This window comes from Crassostrea angulata, chromosome 1 (genome assembly GCF_025612915.1).
Source record: "Crassostrea angulata isolate pt1a10 chromosome 1, ASM2561291v2, whole genome shotgun sequence".
NCBI lineage: Eukaryota > Metazoa > Mollusca > Bivalvia > Ostreida > Ostreidae > Magallana > Magallana angulata.
Window position 1 is genome coordinate 35,945,218 of NC_069111.1, and position 26,585 is coordinate 35,971,802.

A 26,585-nucleotide genomic window follows, 5' to 3' on the forward strand; every position below is an offset into this window, starting at 1 on the left:
ATTAAATACTGATCATAAAACTAGTAAGTGCTGTAATACACCTCAAGGCCGACTTAATTTTCCTTATATACAAACTACTTTTTGATAAAAAAAATATATTATATGTGAAATAAGGATATTTATTGTATGTGAAACTAAAGAGAATTAAAGTTAATGTTTTCTTCGGATTATCACTAAACGATATGGGTGAGTTTGTTGATTTCTTAATTCTGAGGCAAAACATCAAAACATTTTAAAACAGATTTCTTGTTTTAAATACATCAGAATCTCGTTATAACTACCAGCCAATAAGAAAATGAAACTAGTCTGTATGCCGTTATATTGTGGGGGATTTCTACATTTACCACTAAAATGACAATTTGATACATTCTGGGTTGTCTGTTGAATTACAGTATACACATAAAAAACAAGATATCTGTGAGCCAATGTTCACTAGTGATACCCCCGCTCTGATGTGAATATGCAAAATAAGCAAAGTCGACATTTAACAGAAAGCTGGCATCCGATTGGTACAGAAATATATCCAACAATATGGCATGCCTAAACAAATAGTGTTTTAAAATTTCAAGCATCTGCGATAAATAGCTGCTGAGAAATCTTTGAGGAAAATTTGTTTGAAAATTTTGGCTAAAATAAACAAAGTACTCATTAAACAGGAAGTTGACGTCCGATTGGTACAAAAATACATCCCACGATATTGCATGCCTATAAAAATACTGTGTAAAAATTTCAAGCATCTGCGATAAACAGTTGCTGAGAATTCTTTGACGGAAATTTGTTTGAAGTTTTTGGTTAAAAAATAAGCAAAGTCGTCATTTAACAGGAAGTTGACGTCCGATTGGTACTATATATCCCACGATATGGCATCCCTTAACAAACACTGTGTAAAAATTTCAAGCATCTGCGATATATAGTTGCTGAGATAAATGCGACAGACATTTTTGTTACGGACGGACAGACAGACGGACAGACGGACGGACAGACCGACAGACAGACAGACAGACAGACACACAAGGGTAAAACAGTATACCCCCTCTCCTTCGGAGCGGGGGTATAAAAAATTATACATCATCAAAACAGTTAGGATAAGTGATCAATGCCAGCCATTAACAAGGCAACCTGAGTCATTTTCTTATCGATTTTATACAGTTATATAATTAAATCTCGTTTTGAGTTTAAAGTTTTAAATTAGCATTTCATAAAAAAAGAACGACAGCTTCTTTAATTTGCTTTCTATTGATTACGACCCACATCTTCGTCTCAAGCTAGCTATGGAAGAGGACTGTACATATTAGTCTTGGTTTGTGACGATAAAGGCACAAAAATTGGTATAAATAAAGCACGATATATTTGATTTGTATAGCTTTAGGTATTGGCAATTAGGAAACAGCATTTTTAGGGCGGCTAGCTAGATGATTGTGGTCATTCTATGATATATATTAACAAAGAATGAGACTGAAATATCTCCAATGTAAATATACAGATATACTGGTTGTCAACCACGATGCCTTTTAAAGGCGGTTTCAAATGCATGCTTCAATATACAAACTTAATTTTAAATATTTGGAATGTTGCTGTTGTTCGATAACGGGAAACTAAGCGGAAATGGTGGGGTATCGCCAGGCATTAAAGCGATTTTCATGAGCACTTTACAAACAACGTTAATGAGATCTTTCCACTACATGTACGTTCAGTAATTGAATGCAATCAATTAAACTTTAGAACAGTACATTGTGACCAGCAGATATTGGGTGGGTTTTTTTTTTTTAAATATTACAAAGTAATATATTAAGGCAAATGGGAGAGGTGAAATATCTGTTTTTCAAGCAGGAATTGAATTAATTAAAGCAATATGAGCTGTATTTTTTATAATTTTATTTCGCTGCAAAAACCTGCTAGTATAAGTCTGCATATAATTTAAACTTTTATGATAAATAAGATTTGAAAAAATCATGAATTTTTGTCAAAAGAAATATTACTCTTCTAAGGAATATATACATGTAGCAAATCAATTTTTGTACAGGACGACAATAATTCAATTTTGCTCCAAATAAGGCTTTTATCGGCCTTTTCCATGAAAATATGGCTAACAGAAATTTAAAAACCATGATATTTTTGTCATTTTAGTAGAAAAGAACATTTTAGTAAGAAAAAAATTAAACATGAAAAATGCAGCTCATATTGCTTTAAAATAAACTCGGTTAGTGTGAGATATAAATCTCCCCTTTTTTTGTGAAAATATGCATATTTCTACAATAGAGCTTTGTCAAAACAGGTTCTCATCACATTTGGTGTGTTCACTATGAGAATGAGTGTTAATTTTGTAAGAATGAGAAAATTCGTGTAAAATGTATAAATACTTAGAAATGACCAATCATGGTTTAATCCTTTTCAAACTGAAACAATGCTGTATCACAATAACACTGTCAAATCAGACGATACATGTATGTGTAATCTTAAGCATTCTGATTCTGACAGCTGACGGATTCAAAAGAAGACGATATTCAAAGCCAGAAAAAGGACAGTCAAGACCGCAGAGGGAGTTGCGCTGGCACTGAGCCAGCAAGCCCACGATACCTTGGAGATTGACATCTGAAACATACCCATGTTGTTTGACACCATTGTGTCCTCATCCAACTTCATGTGGTTGGTGGTAAATATGAGAACACCGACCACGATGCTACTGACTGGAATATAAAAAGGAGTAGCATTGTACTGAATGACATCATGGTATAATGCATAGATGATGAATTAATGTGAATGCTTTCATTTCAAAGAAACAGAAGACGAAAGGCACGCTTTTTTGGAGCGATGTTTATTACATGTATCAGATTGTGATTAAGGTGGCTCTATACTTCCACAGTTTATTCCAATTTTTAAAAGAAGAACACAAAACATAAAGTTATCAAATATCAAAATGATGATAGTGATACTACATGTACAGGTATTATTAAAGAAAATTTACATGCGAATTCGTGTTTTTGTGAAATAATTTTTAAAAAATTTACTTTTAACAAATTGAAAGTAATTTTTGTCAAATGATGGATATTTCATTCAGACACATTAAAAAAAAAATATAACACTTCATAACATTCAAAAATATTATTATTGCAATTCTTATTAGTATTTCCTTAAAACATATAATTTTCATATCTTCTTACTCTGTTGACGAATCATCTGAAAAAGCCGCTTGGTATTTTATGAAAATGTATTTTAATAAATGTGACATTAAAAAAATGAATGAAAATCATAACAAATAAACACAATTTTAACTTCATTTGGTATGAAAAGTCCTTAGGTAAGCGTGCGTTATCTTTCGGAAATTCCTTAGTCCCATGGTCCAAATACCTTGGGGACACCCAAACACCTTGGGGACTTTTCAATTTCTGAGTTAAAGAAAATTTCCTAAATATTGTTTTGGAATGATAACTACTCACATATTCCATTATAGGCCTATATAAGTAAATATATTCGTCTTAATGTAAAACTAGGTCAAACAAATAAAGGAGAAAATTAATTCATATGATCTATGTATCCAATCCTGAGAGATTTATAACTACATGAATGATATACAAATTATATCCTTAAAAATAATAAATCGGTTTCTACAAGTGTTATTGTATTTTAAACATCGTACTTTAATTAAAAATTATCCAAGTATCAAAATGTGTTCAAATATAACAAAATTTGCAAAAGAGCGGTTCCCGTACAATAGGCGTCAGTTTAGGTCAGCCAGTACCGGAAGTACATGCTTCCATATTTACTTTTTTGCGTACTGCTTCCACAGAAAATGGTGTATAGAGCCACCTTAAATGACTTTTTAAATAGTTTATAAATAATGAGTCTTTTGCTTAAAGGAAACAACCTTGTAGAAAGATTAAACCACTTACATTATATGATAAGTACTAGTATAATAAAAACTGATTCATTTGGTGCTTTAGAGTAGGTTACCTGAGATGACACTGGTCAGGAGAGTCATCACATGGGTGAGTAACATGTCTGCCGCGATGGACAGGAGTAGGCACATAAGGATCAGGATCACTGTAAGGAGGGACATTCCTAGGGCCAGGATACAGAAGCCTCGGGAGCGGCGGATCCAAGTGTACCCTATGAAAAACATCAAAGTACTTATTTAAGTCAAAACCAGACCTCAGGCAGGAAAAACCATCGAATTCGAAAGAGTTGGTTCCAATTGTATCTTTAACATGTAAATAAAACAATTTTCAAATAATATACATGTAATTAGCATCTTACTGTTAATCATTTATTACTCTTATATGTTACTGGCAATTAAATATAATTAGCTTCTTAGTGGAAATCAATTTTTATCTCAATATGCAAATGATACAATTTAATAAATATACTCGTAATGAACACATCAAGGGCTGTCCAAGAAGGTTTTGGTTAATCGAGTTTTAGTCATTTTAAATATGTTTATATACATGTATCATAACCGGTATGTTTGTTATGAAATTTAATTCAAACTAGAGTGGTTTGGGGTGTTTTCCCATGAAATTAGTCTAAAACGTTGCTGTATTACATGGCAATCGGTTTTTTGGCACTTAAAGGGGCATGGTCACGATATTGGTCAAAAATTATTTTCCAAATTTTAATGTCTACAATGCTTCAGTAAGGCATTTTTAATAGGCAACTGAAATTCAAGTGTCATTCGTTGAGTTATAAGCGAGTTACAGAGCTTACAATTCTTTGCTATGTAAACAAAGTTTTTGTTTACATTTTGGATGTTGAAGTGAAAACTCCAGTTTTAGACCAAAAATGAATGTGATAAACGTTAAGATCTGTTTATTGATGCTTAAAATGAATAAGATGAAAAAATCAGCTTGAAAAAGACCTTTAACCGGTATACAGAACTAATGTAAACAAAAACAGGACACGAGTCTTGTTTACATGACAAAGAATTATGAGCCCTGTAACTTGCTTATAACTTCACTAATGACTCTCCAATTTCATTTGGTCATTGGAAATGCATTCCTAAAGCATTGTAAATGATAAAAACAGAAAAATAGAATTTGACCAAAATCGTGACCATGCCCCTTTAAGGGTCCTCCACACACCTGAGAAAATTTCTGCCTACAAGCCATTTCTTTTAAATTACTAAAAGATATGGATTTTTAGCCTGTGTCCGACTTGAAAATGACCCTAAAAATGTCAAAAAAAAAATTGTTGGGGGGGGGGGGTCAACTTTTTAATTTTACCGCTGTTCATGAAAATAAAAACCCCTGCAGTATTCGAACTCGGGGCCTGCGAGTTTGTATACTGAAGGAAAACCCACTGCGCCACAGAGATATACAACATATATTGCCATCTTATGACGTACTGTCATAAAAAGTAGAAGTTAATGGGTGTCAAGGATCCTTAAATTGTGGTTGCCTATTCAAAATACCTTAGCTTATCTTGCGGGTTTTCTGACGTAACAATAGAGCTTAACGTAAAGTGTTGACCGTCAATCGGTCATAGCAAACCCATCCTTTTTTGTAATTGACAAATGATCTTTAGAAACATAGAAGGACCTTACATACAGTTTATGTAAACATTTATAATTATCAAGTGCTCACACTTTAAGGAGGTGTCAAACATTGTTACATTTTGTTTAATAAGGTACGATTGTGCGTTGGAACTCTTCTATTTCAAATCATGTGTAGACAAGAAAATAAACTGCATCGTATGTATTTGCTTCACTTTTTTTACAATGAGAACTTCAACCAACGATCTAACTATTAAAATTTATTTGGCTTTAGCTTATCATCGTATACGATTACAAACTGATTATGACAATAGTTGTATGGTAATTAATTTTGCATTTATTGACTCAGTGTTTCATGAAAAGAAAAAATGGCCATTGTTCTTCTCTTCACAACCTTACATTTAATATAAATTATATAAATTATTGCACATGTGCAATCATAAAAATGTCTAATTAGTATTTATATGTTCTAACGATGAGTAAATAAGCTAGTCTTCTCAATCAACGAATTTTTATTTTTTGGTTCTCAGACGTAAAAAAAATGATGACGTCGTGCTAACGTAATAATTAAACTAAAGGTTTTGCGAAATCTTTTTAAATTTTTAAAGTTGTTTTGCAAAAAATTGGCCGAAAACACATATTGATTATTTTTATGAATTGATTCAATATTATCTCTTCAGCTATTGTGTTGAGAGATATTAATTAGGATCTTTTAAATCGTTTAAAAGTTTGAATCATAGTTCTAAAATGCGTTTTCCGATTAAGATATGCATTTTTTGCTTGATTTTATCAGCGACACTGTGCTTGAAACACGATAACATTATTACTACGCACACGAATCTCAAATAAAATTTAGAAATAAAACTCTGAAACCTATGGATCACGCGGACAAATTTTCAGGGTAGGTTTTCTCGCAAGCAAGCAAGCAAGCGAGCCACCTTAAAGGGTTGGGGAAAGTACGTAAGGCTCAGAGTAAAAAAAATTCCAACGTCGGTAACGGAGGTTTTAGAAATGAATATTTACAGTTTAAAAAAACATGTCAAAACATCTGGATCTTCAATTGTGAAGTAGTTAGTATCGTGTACGTCGTTTTCCTAGGTTATTGAAGCTGTTTTCAAATGGGCAGAGAATTTTCAAAGATATGAAGGCAAGAACATGCCTTTGAAACGCCAAAAAAAGTTACGTTGGCTAACCTCATGGAGCACCGCCTCATCTTAAAATTCTGCATCGGCTTGGGTAACACATTGATAAAATACATAGTGTTGGGTTTTTTTCATTTGTTTACTTTTAATAACTAAAATTATATACCTTTTTATGTGTGCAATATTGAGATGATTGGTCGGAAATATTATTTATTAATATTGTACCAAATTATAAGTAAGGTAAAAAAAAAATCAAATCAGCTATTCATAATTGTATGTGTCTTTGATTTCAACGGTTATTTCAACATTAATATTAATTGTTACTTAATGTATACAGAAAAATATTTGCCTCCGTTTTAGTTTTGCCACTTTCGCCAACGTTGTTAGATGGCGAATTTAAAACTGGGCAAATTCCAATGTCTCAGATTATCTTTCTCAAAATACAAAAGTGTCTGGGCGAATTTAAGACGGGGTGAAATTGTTTGCAAGTGTACAAGGGCGAAATTTACATGGGGCGAAAAAAAACCTGTATGCATTATATAATAAATATGGGTTCACAAAAGTAAAAGCGTTCAACATACATCTACTATTTCTTTCTCTGCGAAGTATTAACATGTATACTATTGAGGGCTCAGGTGGTTGATCATGAAGGTCCTTTTAATGTAAAGATAATAATCATGGTAAAATAGATTATTGGAATATTATACTCCATGGAGAATAAGTCAGGGTTGGACATTATCAATTATGCGTAAGTAAAAGCACGCACACATAGATAGCATTTGTTCTGTAAATGCATTTGAATCAAACATGGGTTAAGCCAGTGCAGTAAACAATACATCAGTTAAAGCGATTCCAATGGTATATTTGGAATCTTATCGCGGAAATGTCAATACCAGTCGCTTGTAATTCTCTGTGTGTGTATGTAAACCATGGCTTGATGTAAAATAAGAATAAACCTTGCTTTAAATTATCATTAAGGAGACTATTTTATGCAGTTCAGTTTATATCAATAAGGTTCATATCCGTGTTGTATGGTAAGAATGTGTCGTCACACATACTAATATGATTATAGATACATGTACGATGTAATTACATGGGTTAGAATTGAATTCCATTTTTATAAATTAAATATTATCATCTGATAAAGCAATGTATGCCAGTTTTCTATTCTTCCAATATTAGAGCAGTTGTAACTCTAATCAATTAGCATACAAAAGCATAAAACAGTCTCAGTAATTAATATATTCAAACCAAGAATAATTCTATTTGTACACACTATTTTTAAATACATCTGAAAATGGTAGGATGATAAGAATACCACAAAATAAAATATTATTCTATCTTTTTCAGCATGTCCATTTTGTCAATGAAACATTCCATTTTATTTGATTCAATACAGTTAAGACATTATCCATACTACATGTACCAAGTACGAAGCAGTTACATTTACCTTGAGTTTTAAACGGCGGTATGCAGTTTTCATCGGTGAGGAATTTGGTGCACACTTTGGTCTCCCACAATCCCACTACAACATAGGCTGTGAATAAATCAGAGGCATCATAAGCAGGGTACAACAAGGAGCTGTCGTTTAAACTGTCCGACAGATTGGCAGTGTGAAGAACATGGTCTGCAAAATCTTGCGTTTCTAAATATGAGAAATTGAATTCCTGCGCCCAGTCTTCATACAACATCATGGACATGTTACCATCGGGATCCATACCATCAGAAATTATTTGAGACTCGTCAAATATGGATGGGTTACTCGCAGCTAAGTTGTTAAAGTCCAGGTTAAACTCCAGATATTTCCAAGAAGGGATAAGGAAACCAGTGAGAAATATAATCAAGGTAGCACTAGAAGAAAGGAATCTGATGCGCAGAAATATTGTTGATTCGTAAAACGCATCGTTCCATTTTTCCACCATGATCTTTTGGCCTCCAGTTTCTTCGCTCATCATGTCAAAAACATAAGGTGAGCAACAAACACTGCTGACCAGTCTTGTGTATCCTTACTCTAATCAATAAAATAGCGCCGGTTGGTCTGATTAGAATAGCGTGCTGCCCCTTTTGACATCAAGACACCTATAGTCATAGTGAACACAATACCTCATAAAATAATTCCGTGCGCTTACATGTTTTTTTTAATTCCATGTTGCAATCAATTTTTGTGAAGACTTTCAGGAACATTTTTTTCTGAGACATTTCATTAACTTAAAAAAGGATTTTATTTTAGATCAATATCGTCGCTAAATCACGGGAAAATGCATTCGGAGGTGTTCCAATACTGCTGATAACACGGCGGTGAACCCGTTTTTCTCAAAGAAAGCCGTTAGTGACAAGCTTTAATACTGCTTTACTACTTGGTTTGCTTCCCCTATCGTCCATCATCAACCTTGAATTTGTAAAACTGCTTGATTGCTCTTGACGGGGCGAAATCATTATTCTCTTTCAAACTTTATTTCTGCACGATGAATTATTTCTTATACCTTTATGGTATAATTAAGTTATATTCATTCTACCATATCCATCACGATAATAAAACGAAATGCTTACCAGAATGACAAATACCCTCATAAAAGCAGACGTATTCCGAATTTTGTATTTATAAATTGGACGATGCTCACATTTTTGTATAAATACCAATATTTATCAATATTGATGATAGATAATATAACATGTATCGTAATATATTTCAAACCTTTTTTCTCTTGGGATATTAATTTGACTTCATGTCATCTGTTAATTAGCGAGGAAAGAACAGGTGAAATATACATGTAATAGATCCTTTCGCATTGTCTTTCCTTTTTTAAAAACAAGCAAGTTCAGCTGTTGTTTCACTGCGAAAAGTCGCATCTGGTTCCGATATTCCATCTATGTAATTGTTAATCAATTTCAGTGTACACCAGAGACTCACGATACATGATAATTTGATTAGCTACTTGACCAGGCAGAATCATTTATTTACACACAGCGTTATAGGTTTGCTACTACCTTATTTTGATTTCACATTTTAATAGTACTATCTAAGAAAGGAAAACCAAATTTATTGTCAACACCCAATCCATATTGTTATAGTGTGTAAAGGTAAGCATATCATTTTATCATAGTGACATGTGTTTCATAAACAATTACAGAGACATTTATATTTTTTTTTATTTATTTAAACATATTTTATTGATAATTCAAAAGGATAAGGTATCAAGCAATGTCAACCCTCTCCAAAATACAAAGTCAAGCAGTGATTCAAATAAATAATCTATAGAATATAGTATTACAAGGGAAAAGAACCTTGACTTTTTCCATACACGAATAGTAATATAATTTAATGGTTAACATATATGTTTCATACATTTACAAACCAACCACCCCATTCATACCCGCAGACAAACAAACATAAGAATGAAATGTTCATGATCTAGCCCTTTTGAAAAGAAAAGTAAGTAAAAATACAAATAAAAAATATAATAAGAGTACTAATGAATAGCAAATGTATATTGTATAATAATGTAAGGAAGAAAAACCCGGCCCTTTGGATCTGTATGTCACTTAATTAATAAACATAAATATACAAATAATTGGTCTACGTATGAAGCGCACTTTTGATCTTACACCGGAAAAATAATTGACATCCACAGATGCGGCCTTTCTTAAATGAAATATTTGTGAAGTAAATAAAACTGAGGTAAAAGACCTACTTTTTCGATGAAATATTTGGGTGATTGGGATAACATAAGATAAAAGCTTACCCTACAAGAAAACCGGTTTAAATAAAAATTATTCCAAAATTAGCTAGGTGGGTTGAGTGCACGTGGTTGTGGCCAACTTTTAGGGTACATTGTATATTGATCTTCTTGGGAAGAAAATTTCTGTATCAAAATATAAGAAAATGGTTTTATTTATTTAAATATAAAAAAAAATGGTTATAACTACAGCTAAAATATATGCATATGGAATTTTTCTTTACACAAATTTAAAAGATCATATCTAAAACATTGAAGTCCGGTCTGATGGTTAACTCATTAACCATCCGGTGTCTGAAAATGATAAAAATTCCAGGGTCTAGTGCTTTTTTATAATGTATATCACAGAACATGTCTCTCATAGACATTCCATATTCGGAATCTCTGAAGACTTGCATCATTTGAAAGAAATTATTTGTATTTTACAATTTGCAAAAGGTCAAGTCATAATGATTTTTTAATTATTTGTTGTTTCTGTAGATTATGAAAAATATTTATCCATTCTTATGATTTCATTTTTAGCTCACCTGAACCGAAGGTTCAAGTGAGCTTTTCTGATCACCTGTTGTCCGTCGTCCGTCCGTCCGTCCGTCCGTCCGTCTGTCCGTCCGTCTGTAAACTTTTCACATTTTCAACTTCTTCTCAAAAACCACTGGGCCAAATTTAACCAAATTTGGTACAAAGCATCCTTATGGAAAGGGGATTATAAATTGTTAAAATAAAGGGTACAGCCCTTTTCAAAAGGGAGATAATTGCGAAACAGTGAGTATAGGGTGCGTGTCTTTAAAAATCTTCTTCTCAAGAACCACTGCACCAGAAATGCCAATTTTTACACAAAAGCTTGTATATATAGTTAAAATTCTAAATTGTAAAAATTGTGGCCCTCAGATTAAAACTGGGGCCTCAGGAGGGGTTCAAAGTTTAACATAGAAATACATAGGAAAATGTTTTAAAAATCTTCTTCTCAAGAACCACTGCACCAGAAATGCTAATATTAACACAAAAGCTTTTATATAAAGTGAAGATTCTATATTGTAAAAATCGTGACCCCCGGACCAAAATTGGGGCCCCAGGCGGGGTTCAAAGTTTAACATACAAATACATAGGAAAAATGTTTACATGACTTTTGTTCCATTTATTCAACTAAATTGTGCACCAAAAAACCCAACTGTGTCCCTGATTATTGACAACTCATTGCATAAGCATAAAAGGTTGTTTAAATAAGAAATGACGGATGAATACGATAAGGTGTAAAAATTCACTAAATATTATTTTAGTTCATCGCTTACATTTTAATTGGATACCGTACCCGATAAACATATAAATTGATGTATAAAATTATTATTTATCGGGCACGGTCTCCAAGATAATTATAAGCGATAAATTTATCTTCTGATTTTGTTGCAAGATTGCAGCTAGTTTGGTTGAGCATTGGCAGATCAACGCACGTGGTGTGGATTTATTTGTAAACAACCATACCATAGATAATCTTGTTTTACACGGGAATTCAATTTAAAAACAAGTATGTTTTATTATAATTAGGGAAACACTGTTTATGGGTTACCCTCGTATACAAATGATGAACCAGTAAAATTTGTTCAAAGAATGTTTAAAGCAGAAAGAAGATAATTTATTTATATTATGAACTTTAAAATTTCTTCGGTTTTTGTGACCATGATGAGTTATGATTCATTGTATTACAAATGCACACTACGTATTTTATAAGGAAATGTACTGAGTATACAGTCACATGGTGATGTTAAAATTGCATATAAAAATATAGTTGCATATTGTGGTATTTATGGACTTATTGTACGTACGACCTAACTCAGACAGCGCGTGCAGGTGTCATAACAGTATTTCACTGACATGGCTGAGGCAAAATAATTCCCGAATTTTCCTTTGAATTCGGGGCGTTTCCGCACGCAACAGGAGCTGATTTTTTATAAGATAAAAAACAATGTGTAAGAGGTCTAACTATCCCTGTTTTGTAATAATGCGAGGTCATTTGAATTTTTGATGCGTGTTGTTTCCGGAGGGGGGGGGGGGGGTCAAAGGCCTGGGCTTGATTTTCAAACACATGTGTAACTTGGAGGTAAACAAAGTCTCACGCCTTGCTGGATGCACGTGTGTATTTTGCTAGAAAATTGTAAATGAAGCGTTGTTTAAAAATATGTCAAGAGGATTTTTTCCAGAAGTTCGTTTTGAATTTTTAATCTGTATGTAAAGTTGTGCAACTTTGGTAAGAATATATAGTAAAATTTAATACTGTAGTGACACCTGCACGGATCTCCGCGAGCTCCCTGGTCGAGGACGGATGTGTCCCGGTGCACGGCGAGGGCTTTTGTTAACTCTTGTTGATGAACCCATGTTTTATGTGTATTTGTATGTTGTCTGCTTGGCAAAAAATACTATAATATGTACGAATTTAGTTACACAAAATATTTTTATTCTGATATTAATTGATATACGACTATTGGTACAGAAATTTAAATTAATGATACCTATCTTAAAGAAAATGTCAGCTCGAGGCCTTTGTGGGCGTTCCGGCCTTTGATATGTATAGTGAAGACTCTAAATTGAAAATCTAAATCTAAATCTAAATTGAAACCCCAGGCGGGGTTCAAAATTTAACATAGAACTACATGTACATAGAAAAAATGTTTAAAATTTTTCTTCTCAATAACTACTGCACCAAAAATGCAAATATTTACACAAAAGTTGTATATATAGTGAAGATTCTAAATTGTATAGATCGTGACCTCCGGACAAAAAGTGGGGCCCCAGGAGGGGTTTAAATTTTAACATATATAGGAAAATGTTTTAAAATCTTCTTCTCAAGAACTATAATGCAACAGTTTGGGATATTACTATGCATACATGAACATCCTTAAATAATGTAGATTCTAATTTGAAAAATCGTGACTCCCGGACAAATAATGGGGCACCAAGGGGGGTTCAAAATTCAAACATTTTAAAAAATATAAAGGAAACGTTTAAAAATGTTCTTCTTAAGAACTACAATGTTATAGTTTGTGGAATTACTATGCATGCATCCCTGGCTTATGTAGATTCTTAATTGGTAAAATCATGACCCCCAGACCGATGCTGGAGCCCCAAGAGGTGTCAAAGTTTATTATAGAAATATAAAGGTAACACATTTTGAAAATTCTTCTTTTTAAGAATTACAATGCTTAAATTTGTGAGTTTACTAGCATGCATAACACCTTGGATAATGTAGGTTTGATAGTTTTAAAATAGTGACCCCTGGACTAATTCTGGGGACCCAAGCTGGATTAAAAGTTAAACGTAGAAGTATAAATGGAAAATGTTTTAAAATCTTCTTTTCAAGAACTACAATGCTTCAATTTGTCAGATAACTACGTAAGCATTCTCAAATAGTGTAGATTCGAAATTATAAAAGCCGTGACCCTCGATCTAATACTGGGCCCCAAGAGGTGTTCAAAGTTTAGCATAGAAATATAGAGGGAAAATGTTTAAAAATCTTTTTCTAGGTAACTATAATGCTTCAGCTTGTGAGATTACTATGCAAGCATCCTTAAATAATGTAGATTCCAAATAAATAAAGCTTTAGCACTTGACTAATACTGGGGCCCCAAGATGGGTTCAAAGTTTAACCTAGAAAGATATATTGAAAATGTTTTTAAAAGTTTTTCTCGAGAACTATAATGCTACAATTTGTGAGATTACTATGCAAGGATCCTCAAATTGTGTAAACTCTAATGTAGTGGAACCAAAAGTTATCTTTCTTGATGTTGTTCTGTACAGTCTGAGAGTTATTCCTCTTGATGTGGAACTCTTCTACGTTCATTTTTTCAGGCTTTGTACGTGCGGTCCCGCCACAGTGCTACACATTTTCATTCCTATGTTACTATTTATGTTGTTAAAGCCAACTATAAACCTCGGACCAATACTGGGGCCCCATAAAGGGTTCAATGTTTAAAAATAGAAAAAAGCATATGCTACGAAATAGAATGTCACAAGGAACTGCTGTTCAGGTGAGCGATGTGGCCCATGGGCCTCTTGTTTTATTTTTTACAATGAATACTCACTAAGAGAAAAGTGTATCAGATTTTTAAAGTAGCTCATTTTGAATAAGAGTTTCCGATTATTCTTAATAAACGGACAAGCGATATTACTAGCTTTTTCGGTTATACATGAGAAATAAAGTTTGATAAGACATACATTGACTCTGTCGCCGTAATAACCAATATGAAACTTTTACAAATAACAATGTCAGTAAAAAGATGTCATTATTATACTTTCAAACAATACATAATTATACAATATTCAAGTACACGGTGTTATTAGTAAAGAAATTTTAAAATAATATTCACTTTTTTTCTTTTCATTAGAAATGCTAATACTTACGAAATAGTTAATATTTAAAGGGACATGAGTACGATTTTGGTCATATTCTATTTTTCTGTTTTTATTATTTACAATGCTTTAGATATGCATTTCTAATGATCAAATGAAATTTGAGAGTCATTCATTAGTTAATAAGCAATATACAGAGCTAACAATTCTTTGTTACGCAAACAAGGCCCGTGCCCTGTTTTTGTTTACATAGGTTCAATATACCAGTAAACAATCTTTTTCAAGCTGATTTGTCTATCATCTTTTTCATTTTAAGCACAAATGAACAGTTCCTAATGTTTAATACATTCAATTTAGGTCTAAAATTGGACTTTTTACTTCAACACTCAAAATCTTAACAAACTTAAGGTATTGTTTAAATAGTGAAGAATCGTGAGCTCTCTAACTCGCTTATAACTCAACGAATGGCACTCAATTTTTCGTTGCATATTAAAAATGCCTTACTCGCGGAATTATAATTTTTGACCAAAATCGTGGTAATGCTCCGTTAGATTTGGTGGCCAATATTTGTTTTCTTATTTGAATGAACTAAAGTATTCTGAAGTTCGTGCAAATTTAAATACACAAAAAAAGAAAGATTGTTGCAAAGATGGAATAACTTTGTATTACAATAAATGAATACTTTCTGCGGAAGTAATCTCTCTCTATCTCTTTCCTACTCTCCCTCCAAAAGATTGTTACTAATAAAATTCTATTGTTTATAAAATCGGACTTTAAGGGAGGAAAAAATATTAATTGTCGCAATCGATTAGTGTATTTAACTATTCAATTTTGTTTAGATATGATAACAGCATTACTTGATTTGTGACACGCACGATTATATGTATTAATTTCACCGAATAGCTGCAAATTACATAATGCGCAACGGGAGGTAAACTGCGATATTCGAAGACTTTGATCGACTGTTCTGTATGTCAAACATTGTGTCGGCTTAACCTACGTGGCTCTTGTAAGCACATTCTTGATAACAACTATAAATATGCCCAGAATATTTGTCTTATTCTCTTATCAGTCATCCTGAAACTCATATTCTAGTCATAAAGAGTTGTTTTTATACTGTATACACTCCTCCGTTTGGGAGCATTGTAAATAAAAGTTTAACATAGAACCATTTTAGAAAAACCTTGAACTTTGGTGGGACGTAACTATCTTCTTCTTGCGTCAAAACAAGATAAAATGACGCTGGTTTCAAGCGAAATATGCACCAATTGCGTAGTCTTACCTCAAAAGCTAGACAAATCTTGTTGATTTCAAAGAGCCATGACTGATTACACAGCAATGAAATAGACAGGCCTTCGTCACGTTGCTGTTTGACACAACTACCATAACTCTAAGCTCTTGTTAAAATGGTTCTAATCTGAACACCTCGGGTGTCTTGAGTGTGCGAAACAAGAGGACCACAGGCTCACCTGAATACAGTAGCTCGTAGATGAACCTGTCAAATTGTCTTGTGCTTGCATTTTAATCTTCATTTTTGGAGTGTAAACTATATACCCTTATCCGAGACTCCTCTGACTGTTACCCTGCTCTTGCTCTTTGATGTTTGAAAACATCAAGTCATAAGAGGCGGACGGGTAAGAGTTGTATTGATACAATAGTAACTAAAGTGACCTAAAAAAAGAGTCTGAACCCCCGCCCCAGGGACAGTGAATTTTACTATTTAGAAAGAATTCATGTTTTACTTGCGCTTGAAGACAGAACCGACCACCCACCCACTCCTTCCATCCCAAACCCCAGGTACCTATACCCCATGGACTTTGCTCATTTTTTAAAAATATATTATCCTTTTTATGACATACTTATAAACTAATGTATACATTCATTGCATAAAATTGTCTTAAAACAAACATTTTGAAAAAAAAATCATATCCCCTATATATAATACAAGAAATTGCTAACTTTTCTGCCAGCCGAGAGGTACTGCCGATGAATATTTGTTGAAATGTAATCTCGAACTGCATATCTGAAGAACCTTCGATCTATTTCATCTGCAAAAAAAGTGTATTATTCTCATTAGTATTTCATAATGCATAATGGGAGTATGGTGAATACCAATTCTGCATAATCATCGAGGCAAAGTTTTTGCCTTGTAAAATACCCATTCTATAGAAAAATTTAAGTTGTCTTCCTTTGCTTGTCCGTACAAGACACAGAGTTACCAAAGTAAAATTGTATTGATTGAATTGTAACTTTTTTTGTAAAAGAAGTATAAATGACTACCTAAGTAATATGGTGTGGGTATTTAATGACATGTACGTTTAAATTATCATGGAAATAATCTATTGTTTAAAATCTACTACATGAAATTTATACTGTTTGAATTAAAAGATTAATTTTATGACAACCTTTACCAATGTGTAAAATATCAAGGTCACTACGGCCTTAAACTGTTACTAATTATACATGCCCTTCACCATTGAATGAATTGTCAATTATGGTAATCATAATAGTGAATAAAGATGACTGTGAAGCAAAATTGAGAGAACATATGAAATACAATATAATTTTTATCTTATTATGTTGCTCACATTTCATTTACACGCATTTGAGTTGACCGAGTTTGATATATAACACACTGTAGACTGCAGTTTACTCTATTTTACATTAAATGGCAGATCACAAATTTATGTGTACTTTGGAGTTATAACTTTTCAGTGTAAGACATGAAGAGGGTCCATAAAATGCTTATTATCATTTTTTAGGAGGACACAAGACATATAACAAAAAACCAAATGTGAATGAAGTATACCGTTATTAGACATCTCTTTCTGCGAAACTGTTTCTCTTGTTTTAAACGTATTGGATAAGAGTTGCGTAGTCTTTAAAATGTAAATAAAAAATCAAATAATTATATGGTAATAAAATTTGTCTAGTGTCATCATTTAATATCAATGCTTGAATAATTAATAATCAATGTTTTAGCTATATTCAAGGCAATTTCATGGAGGTTAAGACCTCTTTATGGAATGAGAGTACCAATGCACCGGATGTTGACATCAGAGAAGTGTTAATACAAGATTGAGCCGCGCAGAAAAAGGTATGGCTAAGGTGATTGGCTGAATTAATTGCTGAAATAATCATGATTATTTCAAAGTGAATTTATCACTGTTTTCCTTATTATACCGCTTTAACGAGGCTGGGGGTGGCTGCCATATTTTCCAAATTTTCTTTTGAAAAAATTAATATGATGGTAATGAAGCATTATTTAGAAAGTCAATTGATGGTAACAAAGGGATACAAAACGCCAAAAAATCATTTTAGCTGTCTTCAGCACCTTTTAACTATTCAAAGGGAGGTAACTTGTAAAACTCCAAATATTTTGTTCAAATATTTTCTTTCTTTCTTTTTTTTTTTAATTTTACCATCGAGAATCTTTTTTAATGCTCAATCTTTATTACACATGTATTGATTATTATCATGTTAAAATTTTGAAATAATTTTGTGACTACTTTTTTTTTCTTTGCATATTTGCATTTGTGAGACAAATATATTTTTGGTAAAATTGTGATATTTTTCTTTATAACAAATAATGTTAAGTTTTTGTTATGAAAGGAGAAAAAGGGAGCACTCAAAGCTTTGGTTACCCTGTCTTAATATTTAGATGGTTAAAAATATTCTGAACCTTTGGCAAAAGAACTAGTTTTTCATCTTTGTCGTAGTTTTATGTGAATATACGGTTTTTTGTGGAATGGAATCTGTTTTCCTCTTTGAATTAGACTCCATATTTTTAAAATAGATTATGTTGGGTTTCCGTAATGCTATTTTTAAACAGAGGAAGAAAGTAAATAAAAGCAGATTGGAGGCAAGATTGATGGCTATCTGTTTTTGTCCGTCGTTCGTCGTACTTCGGTTGTAAACTTTTAGATTCTTCACTGGAACCACTAAACCAATTTCAAACAAATTTTCATCTTTGGGTAAATGGGAGTAAAAATTGTGAAATGCATGGTGCTTGCCACCAAGGGCCTGGGGAATAGGGCTAAAATGAGCGGGGCTCTAATGATTATATATTGAAAATCTTCTCCTCTGTTCCTGGATATTAAGACAATAAACTAAGAGCATGGTAATGATGAGAAAGAGTGTCACTTCCAAAATTGTAATTTTCATGGTCCCTGGGTCAGAGGTTCTTGTGTTACAGGTAGGGCGGGGTTTTGTTGATTATATAGTGAAAAAACAGATATCAAGCGGATAAACTTACAGTAATGAAGAAGAAGAAACCCTCTTCCAAAAGTTCATGGCCTCTGGGTCAGGGGTTCTGGTATTATGTTTAGGCTCAAATAATTATATAGGGAAAATAGATTAATTATTTTAGAATCATCTCCTTTGCTCCTGGGTATTGAGCCCAATACCTAGGTACAAAGTTATGATTAGAAAGAGTGCCTCTTCCAAAATTATGAATTTCATGGCCGTCCCCTGAGTCAGAGGCTCTGGTGCTAATGTGGGATTCTAAATGAAAGCAGTAATTCTTTGAAAATCTTCGCTCCTGAATATCAAGCATATGAACTAAAGTATACATTTGTGATGAGGGAGAGTGCCTCTTCAAAAACTATTAATTTCATGGCTCCTGGGTCAGGGGTTCTGGTGTCATGGCAGAGCTTAATTTTATGTAGGGAAGAGTGGTTTCATTTCGACTGATTATCTTTTTCGTACTTAAGATTTGCTCAGTTATGTCATCGTATGTTATGCAACAATTTTCAAAAAAAAAATTTAAACGAAAGTTTTTTTGGAATAAACTCCATGAATAATAAAAATGATTTCATTAGCCTTGTAATTGTAATGCACATAAATATACATTGTAAAAGCCACACTGCATTTACTCAGGTGACCAATAAGACCCATGGGCCTCTTATAAAATGTAACATGAAAGCAAAGACATGAAATTCTTGTAACACCCGATATCGTATTAATAGATTTAATAATTATATTTTGGCTATATTTAGAGCATCAAATCGCGTTAAACCTACTTATATATTCATATTAATAGTTAATGTCAAGTTTTTGAAAGCCAATACATTCTGATAAAATACTTTCTCCTTTAATCGCAATGTTTGAAGTGGCGATGGTTTGGGGCTAGTAGCTTTGTTTATAATCAATTATTCTTGTCGTTGTTCTGGTAATGTACATATTTTTGACGTAAGTCGTTTAAGAATAAATGTCAAAGGTTTGAAATAGCTGATGGTGAATTTTTCAGCCACTATAATCACGACTAAATCACCTTTAATTGATACTAGGAGTACAAATATCCACGACCACTGTGTCAAGGATTTTGAATACCAACAGGAAATGGTCACACGGCTCCCACCTCCTCCAATTTACTGGTCGGCAAAACTTTTCCCCAATGTTCTTTTATTTCTTCATCGTGTTGTTTTTTCTTTCTTTTTGTTTCGCTTTTAGGGGCGTTTCGTTGAAGAAGCATCATTACCCGTAGTAGGTAGCTGGACTTTTAGACCCAAAGCTGTTTAGACCCTTAATTGATATGACGTTTAGGCTTCAGGATGTTTAGGCACCAATTTTAAGATGCTTTGACCCCAACATACATTTCCACTATGATTATATTATAACTAAACACAATCTACAAATTATTTTAAAAAAGTCTAATCTTCATCTTATGCATATTTTATTATTCTATTTAATTAGGCCTATATAACCTACACTGTTACTTTAAGCACTGGGTATTTAAATATTGCATATTTATTGTAAATCCAAGAAATAGTAATCAATGATTTCTGTCTACATTGTTTAATTAAATTGTTAAAAAACCCAACACCCCGACCCCGGCCATTTTTTGCTCTTTCTAGATAGGTGCAGGGGAATATAATGAAGAGATCCTGCAATACACTGCGGGTTTGACTCCTCACTTTGGAAGTAAACTATGAAGAGACTGGTCTCTAGAAGAAATTTATTATTATATCTTTGCAACATTATGTGATATTACCTGTTGTTAAGCGGTGTATTGTGTTCTAAATACATGAATATTTTACATGATTGATCGCCTGTTTAATCTGTTAATGCATCCACATAAGTTCCCACCCAAATACAAGTTAAGAGTTAAGCTTAATTAATAGCATTATATAATTTTAGGAGATGTCGTTCTACTGAATGAACGACTAATGATGACGAAAAGAACGTTGGGTAGTAAATTGCTTTCAGGATATTTTTTTTTAAATATTATACTCAGTTCATATAATAAGCCAATTGAAGAATATGGTCGACCTTTTATATGTATAGCTTTTAAAAATGTACGCAAATGTGCTTCAACGATCGATATATGGTGTTAAGGTATACATTAATATGAAGAACAGGTTCCTTAATATCTTAAAATTATAGTTGCCTTAACATTTTGGGGCCTATACATTTTAGTTGGGGCCTAAACTTCTTGACTTGGGCCTAAACGTATGTAATTCCTTGGGATATCTTAGCTTACTGCAATTTTATAAAATTGATTTTGATATTAATTACGCACCCTTCAAGCTTAAATACATGTTTGTTATTGGAGAGTGGTGTAAAGTTATTTGAATGACAAAGGAAATTTGTTTTTAATATGAGAGCAATACAGACAGGAAATTTTTTATTAATATGACATTAAAACGGGTAAAAAATTATTTGAAATATACCATCATCTGCACAATATAACGTTACAAAAGAGTACATACGTATTTTTTAATATGCATAAGGTCTAGATTCTAATAAATGATTTGCAAAGTAGAACAAAACATATCAAACGATACAAATAAAACTGGTGGCCTGTATATAATTTTTAGTTAATCGTGATGAAACAATTTCACAGTCCTTTCAATTGCCAGTTGCAGAAGACCTTCACAGGAAGCTTACAGTCATCAGAGCTGACACCTCACGCTTCGATAAAAGGCATTACTTGGCGCATTATGCGACTTATACGGGGAGCAAATGAGGAGATTTAACTTCAAAGAGGGAGCGTTTTATGATTTTTATCCGCAAGTTGAAATTAAATTTTGCAACAGCCTTGAAGCACATTTGAATTAGATAATTTCCGGATTTAGAGGTACAGATTTATCAAGCATTAAAGAAAAGCACACATTGCCAATCGTTACATTTTTAACCGATTTAAACAAAAACAGCGGGGGTTTTTTGACATCTTTATTTCTAGAGCATGTGCATTTTCTACGTCTCGATCTAAATCATATTTGTATTGGTCCTGTATGTATGACAATGTTGAAATAGGATGTAAATATATATTAAATGTAATTACTAATTATCCATGTTTTGAACAATGGTCATTTGAAAGGATGGAATACAGAGACCCACTATATCGATCATCATTCTGCATCTCAACAACATACAGTAAATCTGTCACAACATATAGTCCATGGACTTAGTCCACAGTGGCAAAAATTTCTCCGGCAAGGTATTGCGTTAGATTTATTTTTTTGCGCTCAAACGCTGAGAGGGTCATTGTTCTCCTTCTTCCTCTGACACCTTCTCTTGTCAACGTTCTCTGCTGAAGCCGAGATGGTATGCGAGTCAAAATTTGAAAGGTGTCAAAATCTAGAAAAATTGTTGCACAATGCTTTCTTATAACTATAAATGGACTGTCACAAGATTTTCTAAAAGATGATAACGATGTTTAATATTTAAACAACCGATAGATTAAATACAAGTTTCTCCTATGAATTATGGTCCATAACAAATAAGTCGCGATTGCCTATGAGGGGCACAGCGCAAGGGAAATTAAGAATTGAAAATTTTAATTTTGCCATCATACAGGTTTTTACGTCATAACTATGGGAAGGATGCATGTAGATTTGAGATTCATTTTATACTGAAATCCAAAAATATCATTTGCGTCAAACAAAAAAAGTATTTATTTGATATGTCTGTAAGATTTCATTGACCAATAAATATGAAACTTCGTCAGTCGAGACGTTGCATGAATAGAAATGAGTGACAATTGTCTCCTTGCAGATAAACTCGATAAAGGGGCTTTTGGTATCTGAGAGCAATAGCTTAATTGGTCGGCTTTCTCCTACTTCACTCCCCCGATGTTAATACTAATGGTCAAGAGCGATAAAAGAGGCCAAATGACGGAGAACCGTGATAAACTTTGATGCTAAAATCAAAATCGTTAGCAGTCTTAATGAAGAAAAATGAATCTCAATTAATTCCCTAATATTTATAGCTTTAATTTTGTCGGCGCCCTTGTTTTTATAGAATTTGAGCATTCAAGCGAGAATAATGCCTGCTTTTGAATGCATTTATAAATAAATCATACATGATCAAAATTCGCTTCTCCGCAGGAAAATGGAAACTTGTCTAACAAAGCGCAAAGACTTCTGAAACAAAATTCTCATGCAAAGCTAGCATACGACGAACGGGAAGTCTCGACCGAGATTTTACCAACAAATAGTTTTAATTGGAACAAATCATTTTAATGATGACATTTCCTGATTTTACAAAAAGCAAATTTGAAGCAATTAAAATAAACTCACTAGGTTTGAAAATTATAGTGTCAGCTAAAATATTTAGCAGACTTGATATGTTATTCATATCCAAGACTCTAAATTGTGATGGAAAGCTAAAATTCAAAGAAACACATTGTCAAATATATCATTGTAAAGACCTTTAATTGAAAACTATTTTATAGATACCGAAATAATTTATCATAATACAGACTAAACGACGGAAAGGATAGATATAACATCTAGGAATTGTTGATACACAAATACAAAGCAAGAACTTTTATTCAGATTCGGCTTGCCTTATATTCTTAAGCTAAAATATATATAAAAATTTGCTAATATTTTTTCAATTTGACTTAACACGAATCACAGCATGAATTTAATTTTTCTAATTTGAAATAACTTTTATTACACCGATAATATCTTTGTTGGATTACTACTTATATAGATAGCATTATCATTATAAGAGAAAATAATATGCTTAATTAAATGATACTGAAGACAATTCAATCTCTTTTTCTTTTAAGCATTTTATGTTAACAAATAAATAATAATTGTTTAATTTTGTAAATTGAGGTAACTTTTATTTATTGATAAAAATGATGCATCATAATTTGGATTTTTTTATCCCGAAACCTTATCCAAAGTTCGGCATTGCGCAAGATTTAAAAGTAATGATAATCAATTCATAAATTTCAGCTAATTGATACGGGAGAGAAAAAAATTAGATAGAAATCGGAAACGGGGAAAGTTACAATTGCCACAATCTTGGGTAATTCTGTGTTTCGTGTTACTCAAGTATGGACATAAAAGGCGCTAAATAAAAGGTGGGTATCGAAAGTCAATAAATCGCATTATGTAACAACTCCGAGGCGAGCCCTGTTACTTTCTAATTAATCAGGCACTGAAGCGCGAATATTTGACGTTTTGCCATTGGGATCCAGTAAAATGTCCACAAAAAAGTCTTTGAAGTGACGTGTGCCGATTTAAAACAAATACGTTTTTCAGTCTAAATTTAAAACCTTTTTAAAGTTGAATAATGACTATTGCTGAAGAAGGAAATGTGAAATTTGATACAAGACTCTGTGAGCGATTTTTATCTCAATAACCAGCAATTTTTTTACGGATAAGCAAACATATCTCCTTCTGGTACCTTTAACATTTACAATATTCTTTTTAAATTAAACAATTAGAATTTGTCTGTGGATTTAACTCTTCATAAATGAAGTGTCATCAATGCTTATTGAAAAACCGCTGATAAAATGTTAGTCTTATTTTTGATTTTGTATTGTCTCTTGACTTGTATTAAAAGCTAGTTTTATTTTTTATATATTTTTTTGCTTTTTTGTATTTTTTTCCCAATAGAATGTACACGTGCTATAAGTAAGTATGTTAGTAAGCGTGACATTGATCATTATCCGTACGTTTTGTAATTTATAACGTTAACAAAATAAACTTTAGATTAAACTTCATCCGGCCAATTAAAACTCTAAGTCACTCTTTTCTACATCTATGTAATATGATTGAATTTGATTGATTCCCAACTATTAAAAAATAATTGAAACTAGTACCTTGTTGAAATTAGTGTGTTAGGGTGCGAAGGGATCTAAGAATGCACAGAAATGCCTCTATATTGTGTTGTGTAATAATTCTGATGGTTTGGAGGGACAAGAGACCAAGGTACCACATCACTGATCAGAAAAGCTTACACCATCTTTAGAGTATCAAATACTAAATAGCTTGACAACTAAGTAGATTATATCTTAAAAAGATTTTCAATTTTTTTTTACACATATTCTGAAGTTAAACATTAATGTTGTTTTGATGTTTCTGTTTTTGATAAAAATTTTCTCAAATTAAAAATTCTTAAAGGATTCACTTTTTATTCCAGTGTAAGAATTCCAGCCCCCCCCCCCCCCCCAATAGTGGCTCTAACCTTCACCCGGGATCATGATTAAACAATATTATATCTACATTACCTAAGGATGCTTCCACAAACGATAAAGTTACAGCTTCTCAGGCCTAATGGTTTTTTAAAAGATATTTCTAAACATATATCTCTCTTTTTTTATCCTATATAAAATTTTGACCCCCCCCCCAATTGTGGCTCCACCTTACATCCAGGGATCATGATTTGAACAAACTTGAATCTTCACTACATGAGGATGCTTCCATATACGTTGCAGATTTCCTGGCCAAATGGTTTTTGTGAAGAAAGTTTTCAAAGATTTTCTCTATAATATATATCCACATGTAAAACTTTGAACCCCTATTGGGGCTTCACCCTACAACCAGGGGTCATAGTTTGGATAAATTGAATGAACACTAACTGATAATGTTTTCGCAAAAGTCTTAGCTCTTCTGCCCAAACGATTCTTGCGAAGGAAATTTTTGAAAAATACCAACGAATTTTCAATAGTTATTCTAGTGTGTTCAACACGCATTGCAACTATTCTTCTCTTTCGGCAGCAGAGATGAAAGTAGCGGGTCATTTTGATTAAGATATTTATACACTGTATATTGTCGTAATCAAATTAAATCATCAATACATTAAGAATTACATGTCATCATGTTCTTTTCACGAAAAGCACATGTTTACAGTTTGTATATTCTTTACTATTTTTGATTGTTAATATTATTTTCTACTTTCATTTCTACTAATAATAACAGTAAAAATCTGTAAATGAAATTTAATATGATATATAAAATCGTGATTTGAAAAAAATTCATCTTGTTTTTATGAATCCCTTCTACATTAATACAAATGTTGAGTGAAAGTTTATTTAAAAAATCTATGAAAATGATGTAAAGTGATTTATTATTATAAATCATTGTAAAATATAAAATATCTCTCAACTACCACTACCGAGAAAAAATCTGACTTCTAGTAGGGAACTCATAAAAGGGAGAAAAAGGACTGTAATACTGGTACAATGCCTCCAAATTAAGGCAGCAAATAGATCTATATGTAAATATTGAACAATTAATGTAAAATTAGAATTATGTTAACTATATAAAATATTTCAATACCTGTTGTGAAATTATTTTCAAGATCCTGTGATATTTTTTTGCACTAACTGTATCTCTTGCTCATTTACTTATATTCTACAAACTTAAAACAAATATTATCGGATATGTTTAGGGCTCATGTATGTAAATATCGATCTAGATGTAAAGAATTCATTTTTTTGCTAGAATAAATAACATTCTATGATATGTTTTAATGACAAAATGTATGTCATAGAAGGAGTTTAGTCAGGGCCCCATCCCTGACAACTGCCTTTCTTTTTTGTTATTTTGGAATGTTAAGGATTTTTACTATGATTTAGACTAGGAATCTGGGAAATAGAATTTGGAAAAAAATATAAATAAAAGACAGAAAAAGTAC

The 26,585-nt window shown here is 32.4% G+C and overlaps 1 protein-coding gene across 1 annotated transcript; it reads right to left on the bottom strand.

Annotated features, from left to right (window-relative positions):
• Positions 1 to 1,275: 1,275 nt before the first annotated feature.
• Positions 1,276 to 9,078, bottom strand: LOC128183013 (uncharacterized). Its single transcript, XM_052851801.1, has 3 exons — positions 8,078 to 9,078; positions 3,952 to 4,107; positions 1,276 to 2,687 (listed from the first exon to the last, which is right to left on the bottom strand). The coding sequence occupies exons 1-3, from the start codon at positions 8,580 to 8,582 to the stop codon at positions 2,488 to 2,490; spliced, it is 861 nt and encodes a 286-aa protein (XP_052707761.1). The 5' UTR covers positions 8,583 to 9,078; the 3' UTR covers positions 1,276 to 2,487.
• Positions 9,079 to 26,585: the final 17,507 nt, after the last annotated feature.